General features: G+C 34.0%; 4 protein-coding genes across 4 annotated transcripts; 3 read left to right on the forward strand and 1 right to left on the reverse strand.

Moving 5' to 3' along the window:
- Positions 1 to 576: 576 nt before the first annotated feature.
- On the reverse strand, positions 577 to 10,032 carry LOC6639222 (G protein alpha i subunit). The gene is made up of 5 exons (XM_002061769.4): positions 9,437 to 10,032; positions 1,761 to 2,232; positions 1,587 to 1,681; positions 1,059 to 1,247; positions 577 to 992 (listed from the first exon to the last, which is right to left on the reverse strand). The coding sequence occupies exons 1-5, from the start codon at positions 9,555 to 9,557 to the stop codon at positions 802 to 804; spliced, it is 1,068 nt and encodes a 355-aa protein (XP_002061805.1). The 5' UTR covers positions 9,558 to 10,032; the 3' UTR covers positions 577 to 801.
- Positions 10,033 to 14,618: 4,586 nt separating this feature from the next.
- On the forward strand, positions 14,619 to 15,402 carry LOC6639221 (sperm-specific protein Don juan). Its single transcript, XM_002061768.4, has one exon. It carries the CDS (start codon positions 14,694 to 14,696, stop codon positions 15,261 to 15,263), a length of 570 nt encoding a protein of 189 aa, XP_002061804.2. The 5' UTR covers positions 14,619 to 14,693; the 3' UTR covers positions 15,264 to 15,402.
- Positions 15,403 to 15,646: 244 nt separating this feature from the next.
- Positions 15,647 to 16,315, forward strand: LOC111519763. The gene is made up of 2 exons (XM_023181676.2): positions 15,647 to 16,000; positions 16,065 to 16,315. Exons 1-2 carry the CDS (start codon positions 15,808 to 15,810, stop codon positions 16,208 to 16,210), a joined length of 339 nt encoding a protein of 112 aa, XP_023037444.2. The 5' UTR covers positions 15,647 to 15,807; the 3' UTR covers positions 16,211 to 16,315.
- A 1,027-nt stretch (positions 16,316 to 17,342) lies between these two features.
- LOC111519754 (COMM domain-containing protein 10-like) lies at positions 17,343 to 19,629 on the forward strand. Its single transcript, XM_023181636.2, has 2 exons — positions 17,343 to 17,628; positions 18,964 to 19,629. The coding sequence occupies exons 1-2, from the start codon at positions 17,477 to 17,479 to the stop codon at positions 19,202 to 19,204; spliced, it is 393 nt and encodes a 130-aa protein (XP_023037404.1). The 5' UTR covers positions 17,343 to 17,476; the 3' UTR covers positions 19,205 to 19,629.
- Positions 19,630 to 21,651: the final 2,022 nt, after the last annotated feature.

Here is a 21,651-nt window from a genome sequence, read left to right on the forward strand (position 1 = left end):
AATTGGCAGCACTTTTCTTAGTTTTTTTTTTTTTTTTTTAACGTATAAGTTGTCTCTTTTTATTAATTAGTTTTTGTTTGTTTGTTTTTATTTAAACTAATTACTAAAGCATATTAGTAAGTTTACTAGTTACATTAAGTAGGCTACACACAAAAAAAATAAAAAAAAATCAAGATCAGGCTCATTTTTTTTTCTTCTGCAAGAAAACAAAAAAAAAAAAAATGAACGCGCTTCATTTTTTCAAATTCAAATTTTGACAAATTGCCTGGCACAAAAAAAAGGCAACCCATTTGAGCTTGGTATTTTTTTTTTTTTTTTTTTTTGGGCAAGGCAATTAGGCAACTCTTCTTAAATTCAAATGGAAAATTAGTTAGGACTGTTTTTTTCTTTTTTTTTTGTTTGTCTTTAAATATTCTCTTTACATGGTTGTTTTTATTTTTTTTGTTAAATTACATTTTTTTTGTTTTTTGTGCTTTCTTTTTTAAATTAGAAACGACAATAAATTTAACATTCTTAGCATTTTTCACTTTTGTTTCTACTGGCAACCAAATCGGTTTGTAAATATGTATATATATATAAAGATATAGGTATGTTTGTTATTATGGAGTGTAAATTTTACGTATATGTAAAAAATTTTTGTTTTTTTTTTTTGTTATATTCTTAATTATGAATGTAATGGAAATGTCTGTCTTTTTGCGTACTTCCTTTTAATACTACAACGCTTGAATCACTTCATAATCTTTTCCCCCAGCAAAAAAAAAAATATATATATATATATATATATTAAAATATATATAAAACTTAAAATAGACCAATTTGCTTAAGATTATTCTTGATAATGACATCGGTAACGGCATCGAATACAAATTTCACATTATTCGTATCTGTGGCGCAGGTGAGATGCGTATAGATCTCCTTTTGGTCTTTCCGTTTATTGAGATTCTCGAATTTCATGCGTATATAATTGGCTGCCTCCTCAAAGGTATTTGAACCTAAAGAAGAAGTAATTATAATTAGTTAATCAATTATTGATTTGTGGTTTTGCTCTTTACACTTACCTGTGTACTCTGGGAAACATATCGTCAGCGGTGAACGTTTGATTTTCTCTTCAAACAGATCCTTCTTATTCAGAAACAATATAATGGATGTCTCCACAAACCATTTGGAATTACATATGGAATCAAAGAGTTTTAGTGATTCAATCATACGATTCATTTCCTCATCTTCCGCTAAAACGAGATCATAACCTGGGAAAAACAAGTAAAGATTAGTTCAATTCGTCATCAATGTAAAAGAAATTCCCTAAAATGACGAATCTAGGAGGAAATCCGGGGATTTTGAACAACGATTTAGACTACAAAGTGTTCATACAGTTGTTTTAAGTCGTCTAAGTCTAAAAATATATTCTAGTTTTCTCTACGATTCTATTCTTGATCTCATTGCCTTGAAAAGCAAAAAAGTCGTGATAAACATTGTTTTATCGAATGGAAACTTATGCAGATCTTCATGAGAATGAGTGGGATGACGGCAGTTAATAGTTTTCCCCCTTCTCCTCCTACTTGTTTGTGTGGAAACCTTTAGCTTACCCGACAATGCAACACAGAAAATTATGGCAGTGACTCCTTCAAAGCAATGTATCCACTTTTTACGCTCCGAACGTTGACCGCCCACATCAAAGAGTCTAAAGAGAGAGAGAAATAAAAAGAAGCATTCAATATAAATATTTCTTGAGTTTTCTTTTTCCTTTTCCAAAAACTTACTTAAAGTGCAACTGTTTGCAGGAGAAATGCGTCTCAATGATGCCCGTGGTCTTCACTCGTGTCCGGAGTACATCCTGTTGTGTGGGTATATAGTTCGGTTGCGCAATACGATCTAATGAATTGAGATAATAGCCAGCCGAATCGTTTAATTGGTATTCACGTGAGCGTGCAAATGATTGCTGTACACCGCCATCGGCCCAAAGTTTCTTCATTAGCAATACAATTTCGGGTAAGAGTAATCCCTCATCGGCCGCCGAGGCATGTGTGAAGAATTGTCGGGCAATATCCGTTCTACCGGGATCGGCAAATTCAATTTTAAGTCGTCCCATGGCCCGTATTATGACCATCAGACTTTGTACCGTATTGCTATAGACAACGCGTCGATATTCCTCACACTCCTCCTGCGAATAGCCGGTTTCGTGTATAATCTTCATCTGTTTGACTATAGTTGATTTGCCAGATTCACCGGCGCCTGTAAGAGTGAGAAGAGTAAGGAAAACGATAATTATAATAACATACACATACACATACATATACATATATGTATACATATATTTGAATGTACAGATGTGTTTATGGTAATTGGTATTGAAATTGGTTGCGTGAGTAAAAAAGAATGAATGAATCAATAAATGCATGAATGGATGCCAACATGGAAGTGAATTGCTAGAGACGAAGACGACTTGTTTTTGTACCATGCATCCATAGGTGGAAATGGTATATTAAAGTCGCCAAAATGTATGTAGCAGGCAGAAGAAAGCTTTTTCGATCCCATAAAATATATATATTCTTGAACAGCCAAGTCGATCTAGCCATGTCCGTCCATATGAACCACTAGATCTCGGAGACCATAAAATCTAGACCTACCAAATTTGGTATATAGACTAAATATTTGTCACTCCTCCTTCCGCCCCCGTAATTTAAAAAAACATTGATTACCTCCCGTAATTTTCGACATTGTGCAATCAAATTTGGCACACTTAAATTTGATACTTATATCCAGCTAAATACCAAATTTGATCAAAATCGGACTAAAAATAGCCTAGTTATGCATATAAACGTTTTTCCATAAAGCCGTAATTGACCGTTGGCTGGTGGGGGCGCTAGGGTGCTCATATGCATCGAAGAGTGAGCGAGATACTGAGATATGTGCATTGTGCATGGTATACCGAAGTCGGCGAGACAACTTACTTACTTCATTATTTTTTATGAATGAATGAATCGGAATGGAAGGGAATGGAGGCCAGTTGGAAGTTGTTGCTCAATTGCCTGAGGGTTCAATAGGTTAAAAAGCCTCTACAATAAATTGCGCTGGTCATGATGTACATACATACATATGTATATCAGAAATTATTATCAAGAGACACAGATCTAAACATATACATATATATTTCAGGTTTAGGATATAGAAGACAAAAGAAATTGAGAAATAATGCAGATAACACTGAACTGAATACATTCTTTTAACGATTTCTTGTCTAAAATCTGGGTTAGCATTTATCAACTAGGTTAAAGATTAAAGATTTCAACAAATTATTCATATTGATTATATGAAAAAAAAAACATTTAGTATTCTTGTTAATAAAATGCAGTCTCATCTAAAGTTTCTAGTAATTGTAACATTGTAAAAGTGATTAGATAGTAAAAAGTGGAAAAGTGACTATTATTTGATTGCCAATAAAAAATAAATGATGAGTGTACTGAGTGTACAGTAGAAACTCGAAAAGTGGTGCAAATATATATCAATAAATTGTTTCGATGTTTGTTACACAAAGACGACGAAATTTCTAATACCATAAAGTATACTATACTCTTGATCAGCATTAGAAGTCGAGTCTATATAGCCATCTAGATACATATATCGTCTATCTATCCATTGGATTTTAATCAAGGTATTCTAATTAGATATATATACACATAGAAGTTTAAATTTGGAAATCTTTTTTATTTCTTAACATTAGTTGAATGTTTGCTTTGGCAAGATCAATTCACTATATAGTATAGCTTATATAAAGAAAGAAAACTTGTGGGTTTTTTTGAAATAATCTCAATAAAACAAATTCCGATATTCATGTACAACAAAAAATCTGAAAAATTACAAAAACACTAATAAAATGTTAATTAATTGTTAAAATTCTCAAAAGTTCTTAACACTGAATTTCCACTGTTCCACTATCTATGTATGCCTACAAATAAGAAAAATATAATAAAAAAAACACACACTTTTTATCAAAGCGAATTTTTCAGGAATTATAGATAAATAAATACGTCAAGAAGGGCCTGAAAGAAATGTTACTTGAAAAAAAACCTTTAACGAAAAGGTTTCTCACATAGTTTTTATGCCATTATTGCGGTTAACAAAAGACCAAAAACCATAAAGTTCATTGAACTCTGTCAGAAAGCCCAAAATTATGCCCAAAAACTGTTAAAAATGAGAAAAATAAAAAACAAAGTTGGCAATTTTTGATTCCGTCTGACACTATATTGTCTTTGATATATACTTTGTATGTGTATGTATGTATGTGTGTATTGAAATAGATAAAACCTAATAATCCATATTACGTGTTCATCAATTTCCCTTTTGGTTAATATGACCAAAAAGTATATATGTATGTATGTATGTACATATATATTCATATGCTGGATTAGTGTCTAAAGTTCATTTCAGTTATCAAAGAGCGATGATAATTTTGTATCTTTTTTGGCTATTGCAACAATGGCACATTAAGCCAACTTTGTGTCTATTTTTTTGTTTTGTTTTGACAACTTTGACTTGTTGTCTCTCTATCTCTTGCTCTCTCTGGCTCTGTCTTTGTTACTCTGGGTCCATTCCCAGCTTTTGAGATGGTTAGGTAATTATTTGACTACCATACACACACACACAAATACATACACATTTACTGCCAACTGCAGACTGTACTTTCACTTTTCCAGGGCTTTTTTTTGTCTCTGAAAAATTTTTACTTTTTTTTTTTTGTGTTTTGTTCAGTAAGTAGTATCCAGTTGAATTACATCTTTATAATAATATATTTTATGATCATTACTATAACAAGCATATAAATCATAGTTTATTATTGTTGTTAAGGGTTTTTTTCCTCCCATTTTTTTTTTTTTTTGGCTCGTTTAAGTCAAGAGTCTTGGACAATGCGCACTAATTTTTGCAATAAAAATCAAGACAAGTTAATGGCCAAATCTGTCAAATCTGAATACGAATGGGAATTATAAAATATTGAAAAAACCAACAACAACAACCACAACAGCAGCAGCAAAAAAGGTCAATTTAATAATAATAATAGCAGCCAGCAAAAATATGTGTAAATGCACCGTTAACTTGGTGGCATAATAAGCCAAACAAAACAAAAACGGCAAACAGAGCTGATCGAAAGAGATAGACAGACCGACAGAGAGAGAGTGCGAGCGTGAGAGAGAAGAGAGAGTAAGAAGAGAACAGAATAGCGGTGAAGTACAAAGCGAAGCTCCATCAACATCATTATCATCATTATCATCGTCAACGGTATTATAATTAATCTAATAATGATCATTATTGTAAAGAACTTCTGAAATAAGAATTGGTGACTAAACAACACAACAATCCCTCAAAAATGAAAATATAATCATAGAAGAAGAAGAAGCGTATGGCCATGTATGTTTGTGTGTGTGTGAGTAAGTGAGTAATCAACTTAAATGGCGCCTGCAAATCATTATTATTATTATTTTTTATTATTATTTATTCATTTCAGATAAGTGTAAAATGAGTTTGAACGCATCAAAGAAAAAATATGTGTTAATCAGCATTAAAAGAACGAGAAAGGAGAGTCAAGAAGAGTGTGAAAACAAAAACAAAATGCCCTGAGATGATAAAGGCAACAAAAAAAAAAAAAGTAAACAATTTATTTTTTTCTCTTAAAACGGAAACATTGTTAAACGTACATATAACAACAACAACTACGGCCCCAACTTATAGGGCATTGGTAATATCCGCATAATGTCTTCCGGATTATAAAATAATATAATTTAATTAATTGCCACGTGGTAAAAACAAAAAAAAATTGTGTGAGTCAATATCTTTTAATAGGTATTATTTTTTTTTTTTTTGTTTGCATCTGAATTTTCTTTTTTTCTTCCTGCTTTCACAAGAAACACGAGAAGAAAGTAACTGTTTGTCCTATATATAGAAAAAGATCTCAAAGGGTATACAAACTTCGGCACGATATTAATTAAAGAAAGATTTTGCCTTCTGGGGCTTTTGGGTGGGTAATTATAATAAATTACTTTCCATTTTTCTAGATGATTTTCCTCAAATGCCCAATTGATTTTGTGGGATTTTCTTCATTTGTCATCCAGGTACATATATGTGTGTATGTATTTATTTTAAAGATTTTTCTATTGTTATATTTCTAGTTAAATTTGTATTGCATCATCATCAACATGATGATGACGATCATCATCATCATCATCACTTTAAAATGCACAAAATGCTTGGCTTTTTGTTCTCTCAAGTCAATTTTATACAATATTTAAACCGGTTTTTTTGTTGTGTTCTTGTTCTTGTTGTTGTTCCTCTTAATGTTTCCTTAATTCAAACATAAACATAATAACAATAATAATATGTATTAATCTATTGTCAGATTGTCTTATCTCCAACAAAAAAAAAAAGAAAAATATGTACACTTTAAATTTTATTATATAAAATACAGAAAATCAAAATTGTTTTAGTTAATGTTGTTGTTGTTGTTGAAAAACTGTTTGGTAAAAGGTCATTTAGCGATAATATTTGATAAGGGAGAAATGAGAATTTATAACCAAAACGTCAATAAGAATACATACACTTATGTACATACATATGGGTGTATGTATGTATATATTATATACATATGTATGTATTGTTGATTAAGTAGCTGTGCTGACAGTTTTGGAGGAGAAGGCAAGACATCATGTGCTTGCTTTTATTTATTTCCCCCTTACTTTTCACATATATAATTTGTTTATACATATGTATGTATGTATGTAAGAGCTTACTCATGCCCCAAATGCGATTTCGAGACATCGAAAGTGTGTACAACATTTTTTATAGTGAGTAAATGCAAATACTATAACAAACAATAAAAAATTAAAAGAAATGAAATTCTTTTCTCTGTTGCCAATTGAAAATGTGACAAACAAGAGGCCATGAAAAGGGGGGGTAAGATGGCGGCATGGGTCAACTGGACACAGCCCCCCTCCCACTGCTCTCTCCTTCCCTAGCCAACAAACAACAATAGCAAAACAATTTTTATTTTTCTCTTGATTAAATAAAATGCCATAAGCTGCTACATGCAATTGCATTTGGCCAAACAGAAGAAAGGGAGAGCAACGAGAGACAGAGAGAGAGAGAGAGAGAGAGAGAGGGGAGAGGTCCCCCATTTATTAGCGTTAATATCGTTCACCCCACTTTAAATGTCAGTGAGCTACACCTCTCCGCCCCCACATGCTCTCCTTAACTCTCTCTCTCTTAATCTAGCGCTCTCTCACCAATTAGCCCCAGCCTTGTCTGTGGGGGGAAGATTGACAGTGAGAGAGCGAGAGAGGTAGCAAGCAAGAGTACGCAAGCGCGCCGCTTAAAAACACACACACACAGACACAGACATCTGTATGCCCATCTGTAAAACAACAACAACAACAACAGTCATGCATAGACAAATGTTAGTCTTACAGATGCAAGTGGTGCAAGGTGTTTTTTTCTTGCTTTGTCGGTGTGACTAAGTATTTGTTGCTGTTGTTTTGTCCATATCTTAAACCAAACACTAGACTGCAAACATTTCAGATCTCGTTGGCTTCTAGGTCTAAAAGGTTAGATCAACCAAGTACAGTGGAATGAAATGAAAACATTTTCTTAACCAGAAATTAGAAAATAATCAAGACAAAAGTTTGCGAAAATGAACAAAGATTTTAACAAACAAATTTAATTTTTTTTAAATTTTGTTTAAAGATAAACATAAAAATCAAAAAACTTGAGTTAATTTTCAAAATGGAAATCACATTATTTTTAATAATAATATTTGAAATACAGATATAACGAATCTGAAGGGAACCCATATATACCATATGTACTTATTATTAGTACATATTAGTTTTTTTTTCAAGGGACTTAAAGAAAAATTCGTTATATTGAGTTTTTGGTTATATCGAGGTTTCACTGTATATGTACCTACTCTCTACGTGAATATTTCTTTGTATTTCAAACAGACGATAATGGTTTCCAACTACTAGTTTTTTTTCGATATCCCTTAACCATTATAACCAGCATTTACTGTATTTACATAAATATGAAACTTTCGAAAACTTATGCCCCTCAATAATTCGTAATAAACTTGAAACTTTCGCATTAAACCAATAAAAACCCAGACAAAATGTAGTGAAATTTGATTGTATTAAATAAATTCATATATTGTTGACTGATTGTGGGGCATGGCGAGCAAGAATTATGCATTTTTGTTTTTCTAGTGTCTTCTTTAATGTGAAAACTAATTTGCGGCTGATGGGTGTAATAACCTCATCCCCGCCCGCCCCCTCCACTCGTCAAGCGCTTGACAAGCCTTTTCTAAAACGCCTGCTGTCTAGTCCCTGAGTCATCATCATCATCATCATCAGTGGCGAGTGCCTCGCTTCATTAGCAAATCAGCAAGCGGCACAAAGTGCAACCCCTCGAGCCAAGCCAAGCCAAACCAGACCAGATCCGAAAGCAGCAGCAGTAGCTACTTGAAAAAAAGCATTGGAAATGGAAAAAAACAACAACAACAATTCTCATAGAGCATTGTTTTCTGAATTGAATGGCAATGAAAATGAAAAGTACACACACACACACAGATACACATACATTGATGTGTACTGCAACAGTTTTGTGTAGAAATTTAATTGCCAAAGAAGGTTTGGCACAAAAGAGAAGAAGGCAGGGACATTTGCACCGTAGTTTCTATACCCTTCGCAAGCATATGATTCATTTATTAACGAATTGTTTAACCATCAGATCAGTTAAGCTAATATTATGTTTAGCAAGTTTTGAGGCCTGTACGTTCCACACAGTTCAGAGACCAAAAAGATGTGTCTTCTTTATGTGGTGTGTGGAAACGCTTGAGTGGATTTCACACACTCACGCAGATACATTCATTTGTACATATGCATGTGTGTATATGCACTAAAGATCAGATCAATCCATTGCCCCAAACCACAAGTGTCAGCAGATACATGTTGCCTCAAGTCCGTGGCGGCGCCCCACTTGTTGGCATTTGGTTTCAATTTACATTCAATTCAATATTTCTTCTTATCGGCAGACAAACAGACATAGGGCACACACACATACACACACACACATTGCATAATCTCCACCGCATTGGCCATGTGCAAAAGAAATTATAATTCTCTTTCTTTTTCTTCATTTTCTTTCACATGTGGTTTGAATATTTTCTTGCGGGGAATTCCTACAAACGAAAAACCGAAAAAAAAACTCATTTCACCCCGCCCAAAATTTCACACACACACACACACAGACAATATGTTTCGCGCGACATTGCATTGCAGCATTTTTTCCCATGATCTCTGAGTAATAAACTTATTTAGGTAGAGAGGTAGAAAGTAAGTGGAGCAGAAAGGAGTAAGTTTAATTATTGTGAGAGTGTAAAAGAGAGAGAGAGACGCACCCAAAAGCAGCAATTTCACCTCCGAAGCTGCACGTTCGCCCTCTGCTCGCAGCGCCCGATCAATGTTCTTCGAACGTTCGATGGCTTCTTTATCTCTTGCTGTACTCACGGCACAACCCATTTTCGTTTCGTTTAACTGTTATTTTATTTGATTATCGTTTTCGGATAGGTGGGTGGTGCCACCTTATTTAGTTTTTTTTTTTTTTTGGTTTACTCTTTTTCAATTCTTTTTAATTAGTTTTGTGTTGTTTCTCGTTTTTCAATTCAATTCTGCGCCCTGCAATTTGTCGTTGCGTTGCGTCTGCGCGTCGTCGGCGTCGGCTGTACACTTTTTTTCTTCCTTTCACACAAACTCACACACACACACAGAAACGCGCACTCAAAAACACGCACAGGCTGGGTTATTGGGGGATACAATGAACAATAAAAAAAACAACGGCTGCGCGGCGTTTGTAAATTTGGCACTTTTATACGCTCGCGGCGTTCGTTAAGAATTGTGCGTTATTCGGTATAAAAAAAAACACTTAAGAATTTATTTATTTTTAACAATCTATCTCGGCTTCGCTGGTTGATCGTGAATCACTGATTGTAGTGTGACCAAAATTGCCGAATTGATAAATATAAAATACAAAATATCGATAGTTTATCGATGATCGATAGACATTTAGTGTTGTAAAATGCGTGCGACATTTCATAACCTTACAACTCTTTTTCAAAAGTGTGGCAATCTTCTGAAATTAGCGCGCAATTTAAAAGAAATAGAAAACCGCTAGAAAAATTTAACTCGAAAGAGATGAAATGCTAAGAACTTAATATAATTGCTCAGAGTAGTTAAATTTGAAAGAAGATAACATTTAAATTTTGGATAGATACAAACAGAGAAGAAAGACAAATTGACCTCAGAATATACATATTTTTTTGACCACTTGGGAGGAGGGTTTCCAAGATAATCTCACTAAATTTCACCTTTGGTGGGGAGGGGAGGGAGCTTGAACTAGTTACAGAAAAGTAGGTACAAAAAGTGTCAGTCTAATAATTAGTAGATTTCATCCAAGTTGGATCGGAATTTTAGGTATGTACATATTTATGTACTTACTTGATACTTATAAGATATTAAAAATTAATTAGTCATCTGTTGGATCGGAAATTTATGGTTTAAATTTAAGATGATAATTAGAAAAATATAAACCAATTTATTTTTTTCAAATTGTTCTCTTTCTTATTTCTTAGTCACTTGAAAACCAAATCTGTCACTAAAAGTTAGTAGAAACTCAAGTGTTTCTTTGCATTTTTTTCTTTTCTTGCCTACAAATGCCTTGAAAATCTTGAATACTAATTATAAGATTCTGCTTCCTCAGGTAATTTTTTTTTTTCTCCACAGTTTATGCTCTTGCTCAAGAATTGTGTTTGTTCAAGTTGTCGGCTCATTGACTTCCCATTTGGAGCATCTTTTGAAAAGTGCCGAAAAAAATCAATCGAATGATGCATTCGACGATCGACATCCATCAGTGCAACTTCACTTGACTTGGTCCATCTATGTATGGGAACGGGATTTAAGGTGGAGATGGGGGTCTATGGTAGGTGTTGTGTATGTGTGTGTGTGTGTCTGATGGGGATCAACCTTTCAATGAGATGAGGAAAACGTTTTTACCGAATTATCCAAGGAAATTAATCTTAATCTTGAGTTTTGAGTTTGCCCAGGCCACAAGGAACACATGTGCCAAACTCTGTACAAATTGTATTTGATGTGTTTGTGTGCGCATCTCTCTCTGTATATGTGTGTGTGTGTGTGTGTGTGTGTAGGAGTCAGATCTATTTCAAGGCCTTGGGCCATCCTTTCATTGTTGTTGTTGTTGCCATTGATGTTTTCTTTAATACCCTTTAGCTGAATGAAGTACCAGAAGGGTATATTAAGTTGGCCTTTTATGTCTAATTATATTAGAGAAAATTTTTAATTCAAAACAACTGCAAAACAGTTGACAAACGGAAGTCAATTTCATTTTCTTTTCCCACTTCTTGTGCAGGGTATTTTTAAGTCGTTCTAGTTGTGTTTTTGTTTTTATTTTTTGATTTTGTGGGCGCGTATGCCGATTGAAGTTCGTCCGACTCCGACATTCGTCAAATTTGTTGGCATCAGCAAACAGTTTAAGAATTTTCAACTACAACAGCAGCAACACCAGCAATAACAACAACAACAGCAGCAACAACAACAATTGACGAGAGGAAGGCATGCGCTTTGGATAAAGCAAATGCAGACCACCCAGAAGCACAGAGAGACTCCCCTCCTCCCGCCCGACCATCCGCACACCACACCCCAAGCAAACCGCATAAATCCATAATTCTCTAGCCTGCATCTCGGATATATATTACAATACCGATGCAGGTCTGTTGCATCGGCTATTGCTGCTGCTGCTGCTGCTGCAATCATTCATTTAAACCATAGAGCGAAATGAGAGAGACAGAGATCTCCCCGTCTACCCCTTGGCCACCCCATTTTTTTAGGGGGCCACCCGTCGCATTTCGTGTAAACATGTGTAAATCATGACCCGTTGATGGCCTCCACGTAGCACTAGCAACAACCATGTGACGTCCTCCGACGACCGCAACGGGAACAGAAAGGAAAAAAAATGCATATCAGGAGATAAAGGAGTGGTGGGATCAAGTGGTGGGGGAGGGGAGGGGTTGGGATTAGAGTGGATTGAAGACTTTTGCACTGCGACCCCAACTTTCCCCACCCGCCCTCACTCCAACTTCTTCCTGTACGTGTTCGCTTCTCATTTTGTTTAGATAAATTAGCTGCGGAAAGCTGGAAATATGAATAAATGAATGAATGTTATCTTCCCCCTCCTCCCTCCTTTCTCTCTCTCTCTCGACTGCAACTGCAAACATTTGGGAACCGAATATTCATCTTATAATCGGATAATGTCCCAAAAGCAAATATTATTTATGCCACAGCCCTGAGAACTTTTTCTCCGTTTGTGTGCATATTGTGTGTCTTGCACGGAACAGAGAATCGAAGATAGAGACAGAGAGATGGGTGAGAGAGAGATGGAGAGTAGGGAGACATATCATCATTCTAAAGGAGCCAGTGTGAGCGGGGAAAGGGGAAGTTCTGCATTTCTTTTGGTCATGTTTGTTTATACTTAAAGCGTTGTATCAATAAACATTTTGTTTTCTGTTTTTTCCCCGTTTTTTTTTTTTTGTTTTTTAGCCCGGCAAAGGGCAAGTTTGAAATATTCAAATTGTGTTTCATAAAATTGAAGCATTTCGAATTTCATTTTGGTAATGATCACAACAAGACAATCAATTTGGCTAATTTATATTTGGGTGAAATGGCATATCCATTTTTTGGATTAAAAATTATTTGAAATTGCTTAAAAAAAAAATGATATTAAAAATTAAGAAGGAGCAAATTTTTGGGCTGAAAATATAAAGCAATTCTGAAGTTTTTTAGCAAAATATTATAATCTCTGATGATCCAAATATTATATGCTCACTTGAAAAATTTAAAAATTTTTAATATACAAAAGATTTTTTGATCTTAAGCCGACTAAATCGTATTTTTGATTGATTTTTAACTTGTGTAAAATCGTTTGGAAATTGGTTAAAAGAAATCTTAAATCTTAAAAAACACTTAACTTTGCAAATCTAGAATTCTCTTAATTTTCAATCGATTTTCAAAACTTATATATAAATTTTCTTATTCAAAAATGATCTCTTAGTTTGCATTAAAATCTTAAAAATTCAAATATGAGCAATTTTTGTAAAAATTTCTAATCAAAATGTTACTTTTTTTTAAAAACTCAATTCGATAATAATTTTTTTACATTACCCACTTTTTAATGCTGTTTTGAAACACGCTAAATTGATATTTAATTGATTTGTATAACATTTTAAAATCGCTTCGAAAATGACTTAAAATACAGCCTGAAGAAAATAGGTGAAATCGTAAAGAATTTATTTTAAGTACGGTCTCAATAATTCTCCAGAAACCCTTGACTTTACAAACCTACGATTCTGCAAATTCTAGGCCGATTTTTAAAATTTATATTTAAAATTCGTATTGAAAAGTAATCATTTTATTTGCATTAAAACCTGGAAAACTTATGATTTGGTCAAATTTTGGAAAAAAACGTGATCAAAATTATGATTTTTTGAAATGAAATTGGTTCAAACTTAATTTTTAATATAAATAATATAATAATTCAATAATATTTTAACATATCAAACCTTAATTATATGCCGGTTTAAGGTCAATATGCTAATATTGCGATCATCTTGATATATACGACTTGGAAATCACTTGGAAAATGGCTAAGATACAATATAAATAATATAAATTGAATTAACCAAAATTATTTTATAATATCCAAACAAATTTCTAAATAAATTCCAACTTTGCCAATCTGTAATTCTGATATTACAAAACTTATGACTTTTACTTTCTTATTAAGACCTCGTTCTCTTCCTTAAGACCTTAAAAAACTAATTGTTTTAAACAATTTACGAAATCAAAAACATGATGTATTCATATAATTTGCTTTGTATCCAGTTGATTATTTTCAAGAGCTAAAGAGCTAATTATAAAATGTATCATTCATTTATTGAAATGGTTATTTTTGGTTCAGATCATTAGTGGAGGAGAAAAAAAAACTCGAATGTTTGAAAAATTGTCAACGTCAAATCTACATACATATATTCGATATCGAGTTCAAGTGGAATTGTTAATCGATGGGCGACATCCTGACGTGGCAGTCGTCTAATTATCCACACCATAAATTGAACCGATCGATGACAAATATTTTGACATGGCGCCGCCAAGACGAAATGTTCTCTCTCTCCTTCCCCTTCCCCTTCCCCTACCACACAATTTCCTATATATGTAGGTTAATGTGTGGTCGATCGGTCGTTCTGTGACCACTTGAGACTCGGTAGCGGTAGCCCAACACAAAAAAAAATACTTGTAACCAGAAACTGGCAAACTCTTCACAAAAAACCCAAAATCAAAACCCAAAAAAGAAAACAGAAAACTCAGCAACAATTGAGACGAAATTCAAACGCACATAGAGAGGGAGAGAGAGAGAGAGAGCTAACTTATGGCAGTCATAATGAAATTGAGTCTACAACAATATCAAAATTAAATCAAATTGAAAATTTACACACATTTTTTTTTTGTTTCGGTTTTTTTTTTTTTTGGATTTTATTAGAAACATTTTTTAGTTTTTCGTCTTTTTATAACGAGTCGTAAGAAGCCAAAATGAATCGCTTGACCAGTTGGACGTACGTAAAGATGGGCGATATTTTCAGGTCCGTGATCCGAACCAAGAAGGATAAATGCTGCCAGGGACAGGATACGTGTAAGAAGGCAAACGATTCTTGTTGCAAGAAGCAGGAGCCGCCCAAGAAGGAAGATTGTTGCAAGAAAGAAGAAACTTCGTGCTGTCAGCCTGAGGATCCTTGTAAGAAAGCTCCTTGCAAGCAGCAGGAAAAGAAGGATCCCTGCAAAAAAGAGAATCCCTGCAAAAAAGAGGATCCCTGCAAAAAGGATGATCCCTGCAAAAAAGAGGACCCTTGCAAAAAGCAGGATCCTTGCAAAAAGCAGGATCCCTGCAAAAAAGAGGACCCTTGTAAAAAGCAAGATCCCTGTAAAAAGAATGATTCCTGCTCTAAGAATGAATGCGGTAAAGATTCATGCAAAAAGGATGGCAACGATGGCAAAGGCGACAACAATGGCAAAACTGGCAACGATGGCAAAGGTGACAAGGGTGGCAAGTCTGGCAACGATGGCAAAGATAAGAAGAAGAAGAAAACCGGTTGGTTTCGCTAAAGAAGCTGCCAATAAAAGTCGCCAAAAATTTCGCAATTTATTAAACAAAATTTTCATTCGAATTTTATAATTCAAAATTTTCCATAGACATTGTCAACGAATATCCTTAAATCAAATGAGTATATAAAAAAAAGATTATTATTTAAGTAAAAAAAAGTGTTGGTTTTATTATTTTAAAATGGGCAAAGAGAAAATTCTAGTTGGTAAACGGAAAATGTATTCAAAAATCTTTGAATTATAAGTCTTTTCTTAGACAAATTGTTATTAATAATTAAAAAATCTTTCAATTACAAGTCTCTTAGACGAATACAAAATAATATACTTGGATATATTCGCAGTGATATTCGATCAGAGCGCTGTAGATATATATGTAGAAAGACTATAGATTTTCAAATTTGAAATATTTCTCATGATTTTGATGATTAACCAAGCAACAATTGAGTTTTGTGACGTGTGTTGATTTATAATTTAAGTCGATTAATTAAATTGCTCCAAATTAAAGTTAAAATTTTTGAGTTCAGGATCAAGTATATGATAAGTAGAAATGAATCGTTGGCCTAGTATTACATATTTTAAGCTTACCGAAGCCTTGATGGCCCGACGACTGGCCAGTAGTAGTTGCGACTCGAAGGATTCCGGCAAAGAGAAATCCTGCAAGCAAAAGGAAAAAGAACAGCAGCAAGAGAGTAGTAAGAACAAAAAAGAGAATTCTAAGAAAAAGAATATTTGTGGTCGTGGTAAGTTTCAAGAAGATTTGTATTGAAGATTTATGCTGGTTCTATTATATGTTCTTTTTGTCAGATGTCCTTAGTACAGCTCCACGCTGTAAGGATGGTAAATTTCCAGGAGGCGGCCAAGCTGACAAAGGCTCTAAGAAAAAGCCCGTCGAGAAGGACCAAAAGAAAAATGGCAGCAGCAAAAGCGGTGGCTGGTTTGGAAAGAAGTAAAGCCAAGACAGAATACTTCACAGGCAGACTTCTCTATATAAGTGATTGATCTGATCCTTACAAAATTCATAATAAATATATATATACATATATGCATGCAATTCACTGTTTGTTCTTTTTTTTTTTCTCTACTTTGAAATTCCCTAGAATAAGTACAAAGTATTCTCAAACATTATCCCAGTAACCCAATAGAAACCCCACCATCCTCAACAAATACCAAACAAAATTTAAAATCATCTGGATCCCCGGCCCGAAAGATGCTACCGTTCTTCCACTCATCCTAACCCCAAATCATAACTTTCAAGACATAAACAAATATTTAAAAAACTCCCTCAAAACACTTACAAGAAACACAATACACAACACCTCAAACTGGTACCAAACTCTTGACCCGCAGGAATACAAAGCCCCAATAAACACGTCAAGATCCCAACAAATTAAAATCACTAGACTTAGACTTAGGCCACACCAACATCACCCACCAACACAACCTCGACCCAACTTTAAACTCTTCATGTCCATTCTGCAATAATACAAAAATCACATTGCGCCATATCCTAAACGAATGTCAATCCCTAAATAATATATTCAAAAATCTTGACCCAATTCAACTTCTTTCCCTACCAACTTCAAAAAATGTAAAAATATTTTCCTTAAGTTCCTCACCCAAATAAAAATTGTAAACCAAATATAACCACAACAAGAGAGTCGAAGGCCGCAGCAGTCAGCACTCTATAATTTAGTTAGCTATATAATTTTACATTATAAGTTAACTGTACATAAATAAATAAATAAATAAAATTCTCAAACTGGCCGCAATCGACATTTGATTCATCATTGTCAAAGCATTCTCTGGGAGAAATGATCGTAGTAAGTTCACCCAAATCTGGGCAGGACAATAGACTCACCTATGTACACCTCATTTTCTTAGCCATGGCAATTGAAAGAACTCATAAGAAGAAATCATCTCTTACTTGTGCTGTGAATAGGTTCAAATTTCTTAATCCTAAGAGACAAGTGAGCAAAAGTTCTAAGTCCTTGAAGAAAAACCGATTGACAACCTTTAAGAAGTTCCAGAAAACTTCACGAAAAGTTGGCGTAAAAATGTTTTTCAAAATCATGATACGATTATTGAATAAAACTTAGTTTGCCAAACATTAAACATCGAAATTTAGTCTAGCGTATACACAGATCAAAAATTTTGTTGTAATATATATATTTTTTTTCTCTTTCGATTTTGTTAAGTAATCACAGAAATTTAAAAAAATGAAACTCTCACCTATACTCTTGCCACGCTATATAATGTGGGAAATGCTGCGACAACTGAAGGATCCTAATATTGATCATAAAATTTGGGCAAAGTACAAGTTTCTTCAAAGAAACCACAAACGAGAAAACAATGCAGAGACAATGAAAAGGTAAATTTCATCAATATTGATTGTGGTCAGTTTGAGGTAAGTTTGAGGTGTCAGGATAGAGATGACCTATCTACCTGCCCACCTTCCCCTCGACCGACCAAGAAGCAATGCCATTCGAATACACAAGGGGCAAAGCAGACAAATAGATTATAATATAGAAGCTCTAAAGATCTCTATGAGCTAAATAGAGGAGAGAATATATGTTTTTAGTAGAAGAAGGATATATGAGATTGTAATTAGTTTAAAGGACCCTAAAAGCTTCATGCAGGATATAGTTACTAGAGCATTGATCAAGAGAATAGTCTTAGTTGGAATGCTCTTTAAAACAATTATCATTTAAAAACGTAAAACACGTTATTATACTCTTCCAGAGGGAATTATAAAATTGGTCAGATGTTCGTAATGTACAGAAGGAGACGTTTCCGACCCTATAAAGTATATATATTCTTGATTATGCATGAGAAGCTGAGTCGATATAGCCATGTCCGTCTGTCCGTCCGTCCGCCCGTCTGTGCAAATCAACTTGACGCCGCCAATTTAAGAGCTATCGGGATGAAACTTGAGCCCGGAACAGATAAAGTATGAAAATTGTCAGTATCGGACCACTATATCATAAAGCTCTAGAAGAAACATTTTCATAAAAATTGGAGTATCCCCATGAAATGATAGTTTAGATATAAAATATCAGATACCGAAATTTAATTATATTATTTTTTTAAATGATATTTTTTTGTTAAAAAAGTTCTTGGCCTCCAAACAAAAAGAAGGTATCCTGTTGGCAGCAAAGATAACTCGACGCAGGATCGTCTGAAATTTAAATATAATCCGTCGTTAGATTCAGCATAGATGTAATTTTAGTCCCGACTTTAATCATAATTTTGGGATTTTATTTCACAAAATGGCAGCCCTTCAAAAATGAAAATCTCTTTTTAGCCTATTTTTTTTGTTTGTTTAATGTTAAAAAAAAAATTATAAAAAATCCCAAAATTATAATTAAGATCGGCAGTACAGAATTATGGCTATTCAAGGTCGCTTGTACTTTGTGTTTCATTACAATCCTTTCAAATTTAAGGGCTGTATCCTTGCTGTCAGTTCAAAAATCGTTTGAAATTCGCCTCACCAAAAACTTCATATCTGCTAAAGTATTTTGATTTTTGAATAATCCTTTTTGGGACAATATTTTCAATAGTCTAAAGAATAATTTGAGCGAAAAAATAAAAATCTAAAAAATTCTTTCTTAAACAAGAATACTTCCTTAAGAGGGACAAAAGGAATGTCTTAAACTTTACTTTTAATAACTTTTCCCCCTTGTTCTCCCCCCTCCCCCCCCTTAAGCAATGATACTAAAGGCTGCCATTATTCAAAATTTCAAGACGATTGCAAGGCATTGCTTAAATCTGGACAGGTGTACAAAACAAATGATTTTCGTATTCAAATCGGTCAAGACCATATGCCAGAGTCTCGAATACATTGTTGCAATGGAAGTGCCACAAAGAAATTGCCGGCAAGCAGCAACAACAACAACAACAACAACAACAACAACAACAACAACAACAAAAAGAAGCCAATTGAGTAATGAGATCGACTAGGTCCAACTAAATTACTATTACTAAATTAACAGATTGTGTGTTGGGAATGAACGACGACGACGACGCCGACATGAATCAGGTCTCTATAAGTTTTACTACACAAGATCATAAAACTGAACGCGCGCAGACATTATAAAGTCATAAAGCAAAAAGAGCAAAAAGAAGAAGAGAATACAAAGTGATAAAAGTGAATTTCCATGGACAGTTTACGATGCCGATGCCGATGCCGCCCTCTGCCCTCTGGCCTCTTCCACCCCCCCCACTCCCTGCTATTTGTTGCCATATGTAAGAAGGCTGGGCCCAAAAGTAGAGTACCCTTACCCCCTGCCCTGCCCTGGCCTGCCCCTACCCACGGGGCACAAAGTGTGTGAGAGAAAAAAAAAACATAAATAAAAACAAATTTTTATATATATTCATTTTGCTTGAATTTTGCGGAAAAACTGCATTCTATCAACTGGCAGGTGCTTAAGAGGTGCTTTTCCCCCCTCCCCCCCTGCCGCCTCCATCGTTCTCACTTTCTATACATTATGACAAAATATATGTACATATATATTTTTATAGTTTTCGCTTTTGGGCAGTCTTTAGGAATTCATAAACCAACTAGTTGTCGTTTCCCCTCACCTCACCTCAACCCCTTTCACTCCTGCCATCGGAGGCATCCTCGAATAAGATTTTTATGGCAAATCAATTGCACTGGCACTGACTTTTGTTTCCTGCTGCAACCGTATGGCCATGTAAGATCTCTGAATCGGAATCTTTTTCGGCTTTTCCTATGCTGCCTACATCCATTTCGTGTAAACAAATTATTTATAAAAGAAAATTATACCAGGCACCACCATCCACCACCACCATCCACCAGCAGCACCACCGGTCCCGGTCCACGGGTCGCACTTGTCGGTCCCAAAAAGACTCAATAGTTGAAATACATTTTTTTCCTCATTCGATTTTTCTACATTTCTTTGCCTTGGATCGATCGGGGTAATTTATATTTATGGTGGCCCTCGCTTGTCGGATTGTTCAGACACATACGTATATATATATATATTTTCGTCTTGCTTTCGACTTGAGTTGGGTTGAGTCGGTTTGGTTTTGCTTTTGGATAGGTAATTATTACTTTTTTCAGTGTAAACAATTCGACTGCGCCTAATTTTAGTTAAAGAGATAATTCTTTTTTGCTTTTTACGATATTTGCGGCCTCATTTGGTTTGGCAAAAATTCAAAAAGGAATTTTTCACAAATTTTACTCCTTACAAGCATAAATACATACATATATGTACATACCTATATATGTGTATGTATATAGCTATGTATATTTGCTTAATCCACTCAAATATTTTCTTTTTCAGCCTGTCTTAAAATCGTTTTTAAGGCTATAACTCGCTGAATAAAGTGACAAGTGTTAGACTTGTAACTGTATTACAACAAATTGTTAAAACATAATTTTTGAAAATTAATTCACTTATTATTATTTTACAAATGATTTTTCTGAAAGACGAATTGAAAACTTGTTATTTCAGTTGCCAATTCCTTAAAGTCTTGATTTTAAAATTAAGTTAAATTTATATACATAATACCTATTCTATATAAGTATAGAATATAACAGCCCTCTGGTTTTTTAGTTCAAAAATTCTCAAGTTGTTCAGCATCTACAAGCATAAATTTGGATATTTCCTAGACGATATCTATATATCGCCTGAACAACTTGAGAATCTTTCAGTTTTTCTGTGACCCTTTTTCTTACATATAAGTGTAAGAGTCTAAAGAGTCTAAAGAGTTGAATTTTTGGGAAAGAACAAACAACCAACTTAAGTATAACCCTATAAGGCTCGATTATAATAAAATACAACAAACAATGCAAACTAATACTGTTTTGAAAATTTTGAAAATTTCTATAAGTTAGGAATAAACAAATTAAACTTTTTAACAGTAAATAAATTTGCAATGATTTTAATGATTTTATTAAATATCGATATGTGCCTTGAGGCACTCTTAAGTCTTATATGATAGCCAACCGATTTCATTTAAAATTGCCAAAATTATAGATTATTGCCTATTTATGCCTATGCCTATTTATTCAATATACTATTTAAGATAGTTATCTACTTTAGAGATAATCACAAAAGATGTAAAGAAGTTTTTCTAATCAAAATTATGATCGTAGTCATCCAATATTGATGAAGTTTTGAAGTGTATTAAACTGGCAAATATGAAAAATTATGACAATTACTTCGAAACATGTTAAGTTATTCATAAAAGTCACTGTAAAAGTCAGCCGATTGTTCTTATATAGATATATAGTGGCGGCAAAAAATTTGAGACGGATCAGATCAGACAGATCAGAAATTCTGATTTTATTCGATTGTTATTTAATGTTAGTGAAAAGTTCAATTGATCATTCAATTGAGATGATATTCTGTAGTTCGATCGGGCAATG

The sequence above is a fragment of the Drosophila willistoni genome (assembly GCF_018902025.1).
Source record: "Drosophila willistoni isolate 14030-0811.24 chromosome XR unlocalized genomic scaffold, UCI_dwil_1.1 Seg144, whole genome shotgun sequence".
In the NCBI taxonomy this organism is placed as follows: domain Eukaryota; kingdom Metazoa; phylum Arthropoda; class Insecta; order Diptera; family Drosophilidae; genus Drosophila; species Drosophila willistoni.

Bases quoted from the DNA above. Each gene is read 5' to 3' on its own strand.
- LOC6639222 (XM_002061769.4), bottom strand. From the start codon at position 9,557: ATGGGTTGTGCCGTGAGTACAGCAAGAGATAAAGAAGCCATCGAACGT. The intron at 2,233-9,436 runs GTGCGTCTCTCT...TCACTCTTACAG, and splicing joins GGTGAAATTGCTGCTTTTGG to GCGCCGGTGAATCTGGCAAA. The intron at 993-1,058 runs GTAAGTGTAAAG...CTTCTTCTTTAG, and splicing joins ATGTTTCCCAGAGTACACAG to GTTCAAATACCTTTGAGGAG.
- LOC6639221 (XM_002061768.4), top strand. From the start codon at position 14,694: ATGAATCGCTTGACCAGTTGGACGTACGTAAAGATGGGCGATATTTTC.
- LOC111519763 (XM_023181676.2), top strand. From the start codon at position 15,808: ATGAATCGTTGGCCTAGTATTACATATTTTAAGCTTACCGAAGCCTTG. The intron at 16,001-16,064 runs GTAAGTTTCAAG...TCTTTTTGTCAG, and splicing joins AAAGAATATTTGTGGTCGTG to ATGTCCTTAGTACAGCTCCA.
- LOC111519754 (XM_023181636.2), top strand. From the start codon at position 17,477: ATGAAACTCTCACCTATACTCTTGCCACGCTATATAATGTGGGAAATG. The intron at 17,629-18,963 runs GTAAATTTCATC...CCCCCCCTTAAG, and splicing joins AATGCAGAGACAATGAAAAG to CAATGATACTAAAGGCTGCC.